Source organism: Lithobates pipiens, unplaced genomic scaffold, assembly GCF_037356315.1.
Source record: "Lithobates pipiens isolate NorthernLeopardFrog02 unplaced genomic scaffold, aLitPip1_a1.2 Scaffold_16, whole genome shotgun sequence".
In the NCBI taxonomy this organism is placed as follows: domain Eukaryota; kingdom Metazoa; phylum Chordata; class Amphibia; order Anura; family Ranidae; genus Lithobates; species Lithobates pipiens.
The window spans coordinates 418823513-418836369 of record NW_027507748.1 but is presented as its reverse complement, the minus strand read 5'-3'; the positions used below and the strand labels follow the sequence as shown (position 1 = coordinate 418836369).

The 12857-nt window shown below is 49.4% G+C and overlaps 1 protein-coding gene across 2 annotated transcripts in view; it reads left to right on the top strand.

Moving 5' to 3' along the window:
* The first annotated feature begins 9737 nt into the window (after positions 1-9737).
* The window catches only part of CEP97 (centrosomal protein 97), a 49103-nt gene continuing 45983 nt past the window's right edge, over positions 9738-12857 (top strand). The window contains exon 1 of one of the 2 annotated variants that reach the window (XM_077482473.1): positions 9738-9885. In XM_077482473.1, coding sequence (XP_077338599.1) covers positions 9825-9885 — 61 coding nt within the window. In that variant the 5' untranslated portion in view covers positions 9738-9824. The remainder of the gene's footprint in view (positions 9886-12857) is intronic. The other variant, XM_077482474.1, reaches the window with a different exon arrangement.

Below are 12857 nucleotides of genomic sequence, written 5' to 3'. Positions count from 1 at the left end.
CTGAGCTTCCCAGTGACGGGCTGTGTAGGTGGGGTGTGTCAGGACAAGTCTGATCACTGGAGGGGAGCAGGCTGTGTTCCTAGCACAGCTAGAGAACTGACATAGCTGTGCTCTCCTGCTTAGTGTGGTCAGTTTATCATTGGAAAGCAGAGGGACTAACAGCAATGCCATAGGTTTCACACAATGGAAGCAATTCAAAGAGAAGCGGATACTTTTCTCATACATAGTATAGCAGGTACATATCAGGAATATGAAATGTTGGGGTAACAAAGGCTTTAAGGCTCACTTCTCACAGGTACTATTAAAATATGGCATTACATCCTCTCAGGATAAACCTTAGGCCGCGTACACACGGGCGGACTGTTCGCCCAACTTTGTTTGTCAAACAGTTTCGGCAAACAGTCCGCTCAAAATTAGCATGGACGGACATGGCCACACACGGCACTTTTTGAGCGGACTGTTTCAGCGAACTGTTTGACAAACAGTTCGCTCAACTTTTGAAATGAACGGACTCGCCCACGTAAGGCGGAGGCAAATCCGCCCATTTCGAGCGCGTGTACAGGTAGGCGGGGCCCGCGAAGGAGACGTCGCGGGCTCCGCCGCCTGGAATGGACTTAAAGGGGAACCCCAACGCCGAAAAAAATCGGCGTGGGGTCCCCCCAAAGTCCACAACAGACCCTTGTCCGAGCACGCTACCCGGCCGGCCAGGAAAGGGGGGCGAGCGAGCGCGCCCCCCCTCCTGAGCCGTACCAGGCCGCGTGCCCTCAACATGGGGGGTGCCTTGGGGAAGGGGGGGGCGCGCGGCCCCCCACCCCAAAGCACCTTGTCCCCATGTTAATGAGGACAAGGGCCTCTTCCCGACAACCCTGGCCGTTGGTTGTCGGGGTCTGCGGGCGGGGGGCTTATCGGAATCCGGGAGCCCCCTTTAAGAAGGGGGCCCCCGGATACCGGCCCCCCACCCTATGTGAATGAGTATGGGGTACAATGTACCCCTACCCATTCACCTGTGAAATAAAGTACAAAAAAAAACGCAACACAGAGAAAAAATATTTTATTGCACAGCTCCGGGGGTCTTCCGTCTTCGGGGGTCTTCTCGCCGGACTCCTCCGCTATCTTCGTGTAGCTCTTTTACTAGCGGAGGAGCCCGGCTTTCTTCCTCCCCGCCGCCGGCCTCTTCTCCCGACTTCGGGGGTCTTGTCCCCCTCTTCGGTTCTTCTGCCGGGCCACCGCGCCTTCTTATAGCTCTTTTACAGGCGGTGGCCCGGTCTTCTGTCGCCGCTGCCTTCTGTTCTTCTGTCGCCGCCTTCGGTTCTTCTGCCGGGCCGGGAGATGTTGACACGGCGCTCTCTCCGGCCGGAATGCCAGAGCCGCGCTGTGCGGTCACTTATATAGTGACAATGGGGCGGTGTCACATGGTATATGTCACATGGGTTGGTCACATGGGTTGATGTCACATGGGGACTATGACATCGTAAGGGGGCGGGGTCACCATGTGACCAACCCATGTGACATATACCATGTGACACCGCCCCATTGTCACTATATAAGTGACCGCACAGCGCGGCTCTGGCATTCCGGCCGGAGAGAGCGACGTGTCAACATCTCCTGGGGAAGAAGAAGAAGAAGAAGAAGACCGGGCCACCGCCTGCAAAAGAGCTACAAGAAGGCGCGGTGGCCCGGCAGAAGAACCGAAGAGGGGGACAAGACCCCCGAAGTCGGGAGAAGAGGCCGGCGGCGGGGAGGAAGAAAGCCGGGCTCCTCCGCTAGTAAAAGAGCTACACGAAGATAGCGGAGGAGTCCGGCGAGAAGACCCCCGAAGACGGAAGACCCCCGGAGCTGTGCAATAAAATATTTTTTCTCTGTGTTGTGTTTTTTTTTGTACTTTATTTCACAGGTGAATGGGTAGGGGTACATTGTACCCCATACTCATTCACATAGGGTGGGGGGCCGGTATCCGGGGGCTCCCGGATTCCGATAAGCCCCCCGCCCGCAGACCCCGACAACCAACGGCCAGGGTTGTCGGGAAGAGGCCCTTGTCCTCATCAACATGGGGACAAGGTGCTTTGGGGTGGGGGGGCCGCGCGGCCCCCCTTCCCCAAGGCACCCCCCCATGTTGAGGGCACGCGGCCTGGTACGGCTCAGGAGGGGGGGCGCGCTCGCTCGCCCCCCTTTCCTGGCCGGCCGGGTAGCGTGCTCGGACAAGGGTCTGTTGTGGACTTTGGGGGAACCCCCACGCCGATTTTTTTCGGCGTTGGGGTTCCCCTTTAAGCCCATTCCAGGCGGCGGAGCCCGCGACGTCTCCGTCGCGGGCCCCGCCTACCTTCACACGCGCTCGAAATGAGCAGACTTTCCTCCGAGCGGGAACAGTTTGCTCATTTCGAAAGTAGCCTACACACGGGCGGACTGTTCGCTCAAACACAGTTTCAGCGGACAGTTTTTCGGAATTTCCGAAAGACTTTGTCCGTCAAACTGTCCGCTGAAACTGTCCGCTGAAAGCCCACACACGAGCGGACTGTCCGCCCAAACACTGTTCAGCGGACAAGGTTGGGCGAACAGTCCGCCCGTGTGTACGCGGCCTAAGTTTCATAAAACGTGGTATTACTGGATGGACTACTACTTCTTGGAGGGAGGGAAGCCTTGATAGGAACATCAAGGAACAACATTAACATATTAACATCGTGCTGATTTACAGTTGTGCATATGTTAAAATGGTATTTTTTACGCATAGAGTTGCATTAACCACTTGCTCTCTGGAAGGTTTTACCCCCTTCATGACCTGGCCATTTTTTGCTATTCGGCATTGTACTACTTTAACTGACAATTGCAGGGTCATGCAATTCTGTACCCAAACTAAATTTTATATCTTTCTTTCTTTTCTTTTTTTTCTCACAAACATAGCCTTCTTTTGGTGGTATTTGATGACCTCTGTTTTTTTTTTTTTTTATATTATATAAACAAAAAAATCGAATTAGGAAAAAAATTTAATAAACTATTAAGTGTGTGTGTGTGTGTGTGTGTGTGTGTGTGTGTGTGTGTGTATGTATGTATGTATGTATGTATGTATATATATATATAATATATATATATTATACATTTTGGCCAAAATCTATTCCGCTACCTGCCTTTGGAAAAAAGAAAAATCCCAATAAGTGTATGTTGGTTGGTTTGTGTAAAAGTTATAGCATCTACAAACTATGGTATAGATACTGGAAGTTTTATTTTTTTGCATACTAGTAATGGCAGCGATCAGCAACTTATAACAGGACTGCGATAGTGTGGCAGGTAATCTGACACTAACTGATGCTGGGAGGAACTGACTAACTGCCACTGACATCACCACTGACATTGTTACAGTGATCAGTACTAATAAGCATTGTCACTGTGCTAATGACACTGGGCAGGAAGAGGTTAACATCTAGGGTGATCAATGGGTTAAATGTGTGCCTAACATGTGTTTGTGTGTACTGTGTGCTGCTTTTACTGGGGATCTAGTTTTCATTCCCTGCTTAGCAGGGAGTGAAAAAACAACCAAATCCCCTGTCACTAAACACAGCTCTGCATTGTTTACACTCACAGAGCTGTGTTCAGAGAAGCGCAGAGCTGGATTGCTCAGTGCCGGCGGTCAATCATTGGTCGGTACCCAGTGATCGGCATGTGCTGTGACGAATCACAGCACAGCTAGGTTGACTGTGTGTGCGAATCACATACAATGCCTTGAAAAAGTATTCATACCCCTTGCAATTTTCCACATTTTGTCATATTACAACCAAAAACGTAAATGTATTTTATTGGGATTTTATGTGATAGACCAACCCAAAGTGGCACAAAATTGTGAAGTTGAAGGAAAATGATAAATGGTTTTCAACATTTTTTACAAACAAATGTGTGAAAAGTGTGGCGTGCATTTGTATTCAGCCCCCTTTACTCTGATAATCCTAACTAAAATTTAGTAGTGGAACCAGTTGCCTTCAGAAGTCACCTAATTAGTAAATGGAGTCCACCTGTGTGTAATTTAATCTCAGTATAAATACAGCTGTTCTGTCACGCCCTCAGAGGTTTGTTAGACAACCTTAGTGAACAAACGGCATCATGAAGGCCAAGTAACACACCAGACAGGTCAGGGATAATGTTGTAGAGGAGTTTAAAGCAGTGTTGGGTTATTAAAATAAAAATAAAAATCCCAAGCTTTGAACATTGCAGCACTCAACACTTCAATCCATAATCCAAAAATGGAAAGCGTATGGCACAACTGCAAACCTACCAAGACATGGCCGCCCACCTAAACTGACAAGCTGGGCAAGGAGAGCATTAATCAGAGAAGCAGCCAAGATGCCCATGGTAACTCTGGAGAAGCTACAGAGATCCACAGCTCAGGTGGGTGAATCTGTCCACAAGACAACTATTAGTCGTGCACTCCACAAATCTGGCCTTTAAGAGTGGCAAGAAGAAAGTCATTGTTGAAAGAAAGCTGTAAGAAGTCCAGTTTGCGAGAAGCTATGTGGAAGAAGGTGCTCTAGTCAGATGAGATCAAAATTGAACTTTTTGGCCTAAAAGCAAAACACTGCACATCATGCTGAACACACCATCCTCACTGTGAAACATGGTGGTGGCAGCATCATTTTGTGAGGATGCTTTTCTTCAGCAGGGAAATAGAAGCTTGGTCAGAGTTGATGGAAAGAGAGATGTAGCCAAATACAGAGCAATCCTAGAAGAAAAACTGTTATGCCCTGTACACATGACCGGACCTTCCAGCAGACTAGGGTCCGCCGGACTTTCCGAAGAAATAGACTTGCCCAAACATGACTGGACTTTCCGGCAGACTAGGTCCGCCGGAGTTCCGGCGGACTGCCAAATGAACGAACTTGCCCACACATGGACTAAAGTCCATTTATTTTGAACGTGATGAGTTACGATGGGACTAGAAAAGGAAGTCAATCTCGCCACTTTTATCGGCGAGATTAACATTTTGCGAGCCCCGTGGCCTGGTATGGATTTTAAGGGTAACCCCCCTACACCGGAAAAACGGCGTGAGGGTCCCCCCAGAATCCATACCACCAGACCCTTATCCGAGCACGCAGCCCGGCCGGTCAGGAAAGGGGGTAGGGACAAGCTAGCGCCCCCCCCTCCTGAGCTCTACCAGGCCGCATGCCCTCAACATGGGGGGTGGTGCTTTGGGGAAGGGGGACACCCTGTTGGCCACCCACCCCAAAGCACCTTGTCCACAGGTTGATGGGGACAAGGGCCTCTTCCTGACAACCCTGGCCATTTGGTTGTCGGGGTCTACGGGTGGGGGCTTATCGGAATCCGGGAGGGGCATTCCCCCTCGCGCTCGCTGCGATAGGAAAATGTGTTTTTCCTATTGCAGCCAGCGTGAGATGTACAGTACCCTGTCGCCGAGAACCAGTGCGATAGGATTGCGCTGGAAACCTTCTCGTGGGCAGGTGCTGTAGCTGCCCGCGCGTCGTATTTGGACCGTTGGATTTTTGGCAAGAAAAGGTCCGATGGAGCCCACGTATGATCTAATTGTCCGGATTCGTTCCATTGGACCTTTGCTGTCAAAAAGTCCGGTCCTGTGTACACGGCATTAGAGTCTGCAAAAGACTTGAGACTGGGGCAGAGGTTCACTTTCCAGTGAGACAACAACCTTAAACATAGAGCCAGAGCTACAATGGAATGCATTAGATCAAAGCACATTCATGTGTTAGAATGACCCAGTCAAAGTTCAGACCTAAATCCAATTGAGAATCTGTGACAAGACTTGATAATTGCTGTTCACAGATGTTCTCCATTCAATCCGATAGAGCTTCAGCTATTTTGCAAAGAAAAATGGGCAAAAAAGTCCCTCTCTAAATGTGCAAAGCTGGTAGAGACATCCCCAAAAAGACTTACAGCTATAATTGCAGTGAAAGGTGGTTCTATAAAGTATTGACTCTGGGGGCTGAATACAAATGCATGCCACACTTTTCACATATTTATTTGTAAAAAATGTTTGTCATTTATGAAGGCAAATCCACTTTGCACTGAAAGTGCACTTGGAAGTGCAGTCTCTCTCAATCTGAGGGGTAGATCTGAAATGAGTGGAAGCTCTGCTGATTTTATCATCCAATCATGTGCAAGCTAAAATGCTGTTTTTTATTTTGCTTGCATGTACCGCTCGGATCTACAGTGACTTTACTTCCAAGTGCACTTTCAGTGCAAAGTGGATTTTCCTTTAGTAAATCACCCACTTTGTGTTGGTCTACCACATAAAATCCCAATAAAATACATTTATGTTTCTGGTTATAACATGACAAAATGTGGAAAATCTCAAGTAGTATGAATACTTTTTCAAGGCACGGTACCTAGTAGATCTAGATCAAGTACCAGCGCAGGGAGGCTGCTTTGCCGCCTTATATCGTCATGATGCAGTCGGCAAGTGGTTAATCCCTTTATTTGGGTGCTTTAATGGTGTAAACACTTGAAATGGGCACCTATACTACTTTATGGCAGCGTAGTGCACCACACAGAAATTCACAGCACCTACTATGTGATCCTGTGCCTTCCATCAGTCAGGACAAAATAAATAAATTAAAATAAATACGATTTTTTTTTTTTTTTTTTTTTTAATAGTGCCCCGTCCCGACGAGCTCACGCGTGGAAGAGAATGCATACGTGAGTAGCTCCCGCATATGAAAACAGTGGTCAAACCACCCATGTGCAAAGCTCCCTGAAACGGCCTTGTTGTCTCTGGAGTGGTGCGCTGTCAGGATGCTCAAATGCAGTCCAGCTAGCTGCATCTTAGGAGCGTATACACAGCTCCTAGACCGCTCCTGCCCATTTAAATCAATGGGGCAGTACAGCTATACCGCCGGCATAGCGCTGCTGCAGCAGCGGTTTCCGGTGGTTTTTAACCCTTTCTCGGCCGCTAGCGGGGGTTAAAACTGCCCCACTAGCAGCCGAATAGTGCCGCTAAAATGACGGCAAAGTGGCACTAAAAATAGCGTCGCTTTATCGCTGCCCCAGCCCCAGTGGGAGAGGGGCCTTACACAGGTGAGCAAGCATAGGTGTTATGGGGGGGAGGGAGTATTTTTTAAGATTGTTAGAGTTGACCGAAATTCTACTTCAAAGGGGGGTTGTAAAAAAAAAAAAAGGGATCTCAGCTGCCCATTTTTACCTGCTCCCGATTGCAAATGTAGCACCCTCCACAGTGGAGCTGTATTTCATTGTTAGGTAAATTTAGTTCAGGCTCACTGTATACATTTGAATGTTCTGGCCTGTGTTTCAGCGGCTGCATAATGGATGGCTTCCCCTTGTTTGTCTGGAAATATCTGGAAGTTAATGGGCAGGGAGAGTCTAAGCAGCTGAATAATTATGCAGCCCTGGCCAATCCTTAGGGAGAGGTGCCCAGATGGAGGCTGGGAGTGTGTATAAATAGACAGAGACTGGGAGCAGAGGTGGCTTTTTTTGACTTAGGAGAAGATCAAAGCCTAGGGAGGCTGTTTGCTCCCTATGCAATTCTGCTCTGTGTCTGCGGTTGATCGAGGCCTGGGTTAGGTTAGCTGGAGACCTGCTTTACTGAGAGCTCGCTGAAGCTGACTGAGGGGCTGTCATCTGAGGATCTAGTCTGGTATTACATAGAGAAAGTGTCCGGAAGATGTTGGAACATACACACAGATTGTTGTGAGAGATCCCAGAGACTGTGTGCTACTACCATCCTGCTAGAGTCCGCTTGTTTGAAGGGGACATTTGGGGTTATTTATGAAAGGCAAATCCACTTTGCACATCAAGTGCACTTTCAGGTGCAGTCACTCTAAACCTGAGGGGTAGATCTGAAATGAGTGGAAGTTCTGCTGATTTTATCATCCAATCATGTGCAAGCTAAAATGCTGTTATTTATTTTCCTTGCATGTCTACCTCGGATCTACAGCGACTTCACTTAAAAGTGCACTTTGCTGTGCAAAGTGGAGTTTGCTTTTTTTTTTTTTTTTTTTTTTTACAGATACGTTTTTATTTGCCTCCAATGAGGAGAAAAACATTGGTACAATACAACAGCGCATCGTACAATATAAACAAAGTACAAGTGGAGTTTCCTTTAGTAAATAACCCCCAATGTGTTTGGTGTCTTGAAAAGTTCAGTCTATTTAATTCTTACTGAAAGGATTTTGCTTGTATTCCTAACAGGAAGATTCATCTCCTCAAGTTTCTACTACAAAGCTCAGTCCATCTTTTACGTCTGTAAGGGCTGAGCTTGCAGTTCTACAAGAGAAAGTTTAGTGTTCTCAAATTGCTACTAAAGGTTACTTATCTAAGTTCACATTTTTATTCAAGCATCAAAAAGCATACCCCTAGGTTGAGTCTGAAGAGTGTCTGGAACTATGTTCCTGGCTGCGGGCAATTGTTGGGAAAGGAGTCCTGGGCATCTATTCAGTGGCTCCTCCAGGTGTGGTGCTACACAAATTTAAACTAAGTTTAAGTTAGATGCTGCAAGTGTTTAAAAGAAAACTGAGGTTTCAACCACCTCAATACTGGGCATTTTCACCCCCTTCCTGCCCAGGCCATTTTTCAGCTTTCAGCGTTGTCACACTTTGAATGACAATTGCGCGACCATGCAACACTTTACCCAAATTATTTTTTTTTAAATCTTTTTCTTAACACAAATAGAGCTTTATTTTGGTGGTATTTAATCACCGCTAGGATTTTTATTTTTTAATTTAAAAAAAGACAGAAAATTTAGAAAAAAATACGTTTTCTTTTTTTTTCGTTTCTGTCAGTAAATTTTGTAAATAAGTAATTTTTCTCCTTCTCTGGTGTGCGCTGATAGGATGCACTGCTGGGCACTGATTAAGTGGCACTGATGAGAAGGCACTAATATGCGGCACTGATATGCGGCACTGATAGTTCCACTGGCAGGCACTGATAGGTGGCACTGGTGGGTACTAATAGGTGACACTGGTGGGCACTGATAGGTGGCAGTAATGGGCAATGTAGGGTGGCAGTGGTGGGCACTGATAGGCGGCATGGATAGGCAGCTCTGATGGGCACTGAAAGGCTGCACTGACTGGCATCACTTATTGGCGCTGATTGGTGGCACTTATGGGCACTGGTTGGTGTCACTGATGGAGCTTTCCTGTAATCAGGGCACTGAGGATCAATGCCCTGATTACCTGCTTAGGTCTCCCCTGCAAAGAGATGCCGCTAATTGCCACTCCTCGCCACACATTCTGTCAGTGTGAGACGAGGAGAGCTGATTCACAGCACTTCCATATTTACATGTGATCGGCTGCGATTGGACACAGCCGATCACATGGCTTGGGAGCACGACAATAGCCATTCTGGGGTGCCGTCATATGACATCCACCCAGAATGAGAGCCACACCGTCATTTGACGGTGGGCAGGCAGCAAGGTGGTGTTTTTTTGTTTATAGTGCAGAAAATAAAAATCGCAGAGGTGATCAAATACCACCAAAAGAAAGCTCTATTTGTGGGAAAAAACACATTATTATTATTATACAGGATTTATATAGTGCCAACAGTTTTGCACAGCGCTTTTATTTGGGTATAGCGTCACACGACCACTCAATTGTCAGTTAAAGTAAAGCTGTGCGTATTGCAAAAAATGGCCTGGTCAGGAAGAGGGGTGAATCTTGCAGAGGTCAAGTGATTAATGCCTGGCACCAGTACAGAAAGGTGTATGTCCTATCAGCAGCCCTCACCAGCTGTAACTCCCCTAAAGCACCACAAGATGGCATGAGTGGACTCGTTAGCACAGAACGCATGAGCCGTTTGTGTTGTCGGAAGTGACGTCGGCTAGTCGGTTGCCCAGGTGCTGAGAAGCGCTGGTAGACATGGCTGGGGAGGAGGTGATATCGGCTCCGGTGGAGTCTTCGGGTGGAGCAGAAAAGAACGGTGAGAGCAGCTTTCTCGGGCATGCTGTGTTGGGCTTACAAATGGCAGAGGGCCTGTTCATAGGAGCGCTGTTACTTTGTCGTCTGTAATGTTTTACTATGCGGACGATAGCGGGCTCAGGGCTGCCGCGAGTGTTCCTGGGAGTTGTAGTTATGTATGACTGGGAATGCTGTGTGTGGGTTGGGTGAGGGCACTACATATCCCGGCGTTCTTTGCGCGGTCCCTACTGACGGTTAACTGTCATATGAAGAGGGCGGCTGAGTATGTTTATGAAAACAGCCTTTATATATAGAAGAGGAATGCTTACCAGGGCAATCGAGGATGTTGTAGTTTACACAGCTGCTTGTACGACTTTAATAAAAAGCACAGAAATGGCTCTGGCTAGAATATTTGGATCTCGTGCCCCTGATGAAAAGCACATGATCATTATGAAGTGTGGTTTTAGTCCAGTATTAGTGGGACAGGCCAGATTGGTGTAATAAGTTCTACAGTGTACTGGCTAGACCCATGGGCAGGGCCAGGGCATCTACCATGGGCAGAGGAGCACATTGGTGAACACTGATGTCTGCAGGATTAGTATCACATGATCAGTCCATCACCCAATCATTTTATGGCAAGACCACTTGTCTGTCACAACATTCCCTACACTTTCTATGATCATATTTTTCACTCTGTGCTTTAGTCTTGACTCTGAAACATAACATGAATATTTCCTGTCATTATCCCCCCACCCCCATTGTACTGTCTTGTGGCTGACATGATGTGCTCACTCTGGTGTCACAGAGGTAGAGATGTTCTACCCAAACTATTATTTTTTCAGGTGGGGTGTGGGGCATTGTCACTTTTTTTTGGGGGGGGGGGGGAAATAAAAAAGACCTTGTGATTTTTTTTTTTTATAATAACACGACCCATTTTTGCTGGCTATATGACAATCGTACAAGCTAGGGGATAGGACAGGAATGGGTGGTGTATAAGGAGGGGACAGGGAAAATGAATAATGGACGGGGAGGTAGCAGTAATAGATGTGGAGGGAGCAAGAGTGGAGTCAAGTGGGGGGTGAAGGGAACAGAGGAGGCAGCAGAACCACATATGGGGAGGGGGGTTGGTGAAGTCAGCAGGACCAATTGTTGGCGTAAATGGGAAAACCAGAGGCCGTGGAACCAGAAGAGGAGGGGAGGGAATAGCGGAGGCCGTGGAACCAGAAGAGGAGGGGAGGGAATAGCGGAGGCCGTGGAACCAGAAGAGGAGGGGAGGGAATAGGGGAGGGAATAGCGGAGGCCGTGGAACCAGAAGAGGAGGGGAGGGAATAGCGGAGGCCGTGGAACCAGAAGAGGAGGGGAGGGAATAGCGGAGGCCGTGGAACCAGAAGAGGAGGGGAGGGAATAGTGGAGCCCGTGGAACCAGAAGAGGAGGGGAGGGTATAGCGGAGGCCGTGGAACCAGAAGAGGAGGGGAGGGTATAGCGGAGGCCGTGGAACCAGAAGAGGAGGGGAGGGTATAGCGGAGGCCGTGGAACCAGAAGAGGAGGGGAGGGTATAGCGGAGGCCGTGGAACCAGAAGAGGAGGGGAGGGTATAGCGGAGGCCGTGGAACCAGAAGAGGAGGGGAGGGTATAGCGGAGGCCGTGGAACCAGAAAATCAGGGGAGGGAATATCGGAAGCCGTGGAACCAGAAGAGGAGCGGAGGGAATAGCGGAAGCCGTGGAACCAGAAGGGGAGGGAATAGCGGAGGTCGTGGAACCAGAAGAGGAGGGGAGGGTATAGCGGAGGCCGTGGAACCAGAAAAGCAGGGGAGGGAATATCGGAAGCCGTGGAACCAGAAGAGGAGCGGAGGGAATAGTGGAAGCCGTGGAACCAGAAGAGGAGCGGAGGGAATAGCGGAAGCCGTGGAACCAGAAGGGGAGGGAATAGCGGAGGTCGTGGAACCAGAAGAGGAGGGGAGGGGAGGGTATAGCGGAGGCCGTGGAACCAGAAAAGCAGGGGAGGGAATATCGGAAGCCGTGGAACCAGAAGAGGAGCGGAGGGAATAGCGGAAGCCGTGGAACCAGAAGAGGAGCGGAGGGAATAGCGGAAGCCGTGGAACCAGAAGAGGAGGGGAGGGAATAGCGGAGGCCGTGGAACCAGAAGAGGAGGGGAGGGAATAGTGGAGGCCGTGGAACCAGAAGAGGAGGGGATGGTATAGCGGAGGCCGTGGAACCAGAAGAGGAGGGGAGGGTATAGCGGAGGCCGTGGAACCAGAAGAGGAGGGGAGGGTATAGCGGAGGCCGTGGAACCAGAAAATCAGGGGAGGGAATATCGGAAGCCGTGGAACCAGAAGAGGAGCGGAGGGAATAGCGGAAGCCGTGGAACCAGAAGGGGAGGGAATAGCGGAGGTCGTGGAACGAGAAGAGGAGGGGAGGGTATAGCGGAGGCCGTGGAACCAGAAAAGCAGGGGAGGGAATATCGGAAGCCGTGGAACCAGAAGAGGAGCGGAGGGAATAGTGGAAGCCGTGGAACCAGAAGAGGAGCGGAGGGAATAGCGGAAGCCGTGGAACCAGAAGGGGAGGGAATAGCGGAGGTCGTGGAACCAGAAGAGGAGGGGAGGGTATAGCGGAGGTCGTGGAACCAGAAGAGGAGGGGAGGGTATAGCGGAGGCCGTGGAACCAGAAGAGGAGGGGAGGGTATAGCGGAGGCCGTGGAACCAGAAAAGCAGGGGAGGGAATATCGGAAGCCGTGGAACCAGAAGAGGAGCGGAGGGAATAGCGGAAGCCGTGGAACCAGAAGAGGAGGGGAGGGAATAGAGGAGGTTGTGGAACCAGAAGAGGAGGGGAGGGAATAGAGGAGGTTGTGGAACCAGGAGGGGAGGGAATAGCAGAGGCTGTTAACCAGAAATGGGGGGAGGGGGGGCGACAGGAATAGCAAAGACAGCTGAACCAGACGTATGGGGGGGGGGGGGGGTGGGTAGGGAGTAGCATAGCTGGTAGAACCAGAAGTGG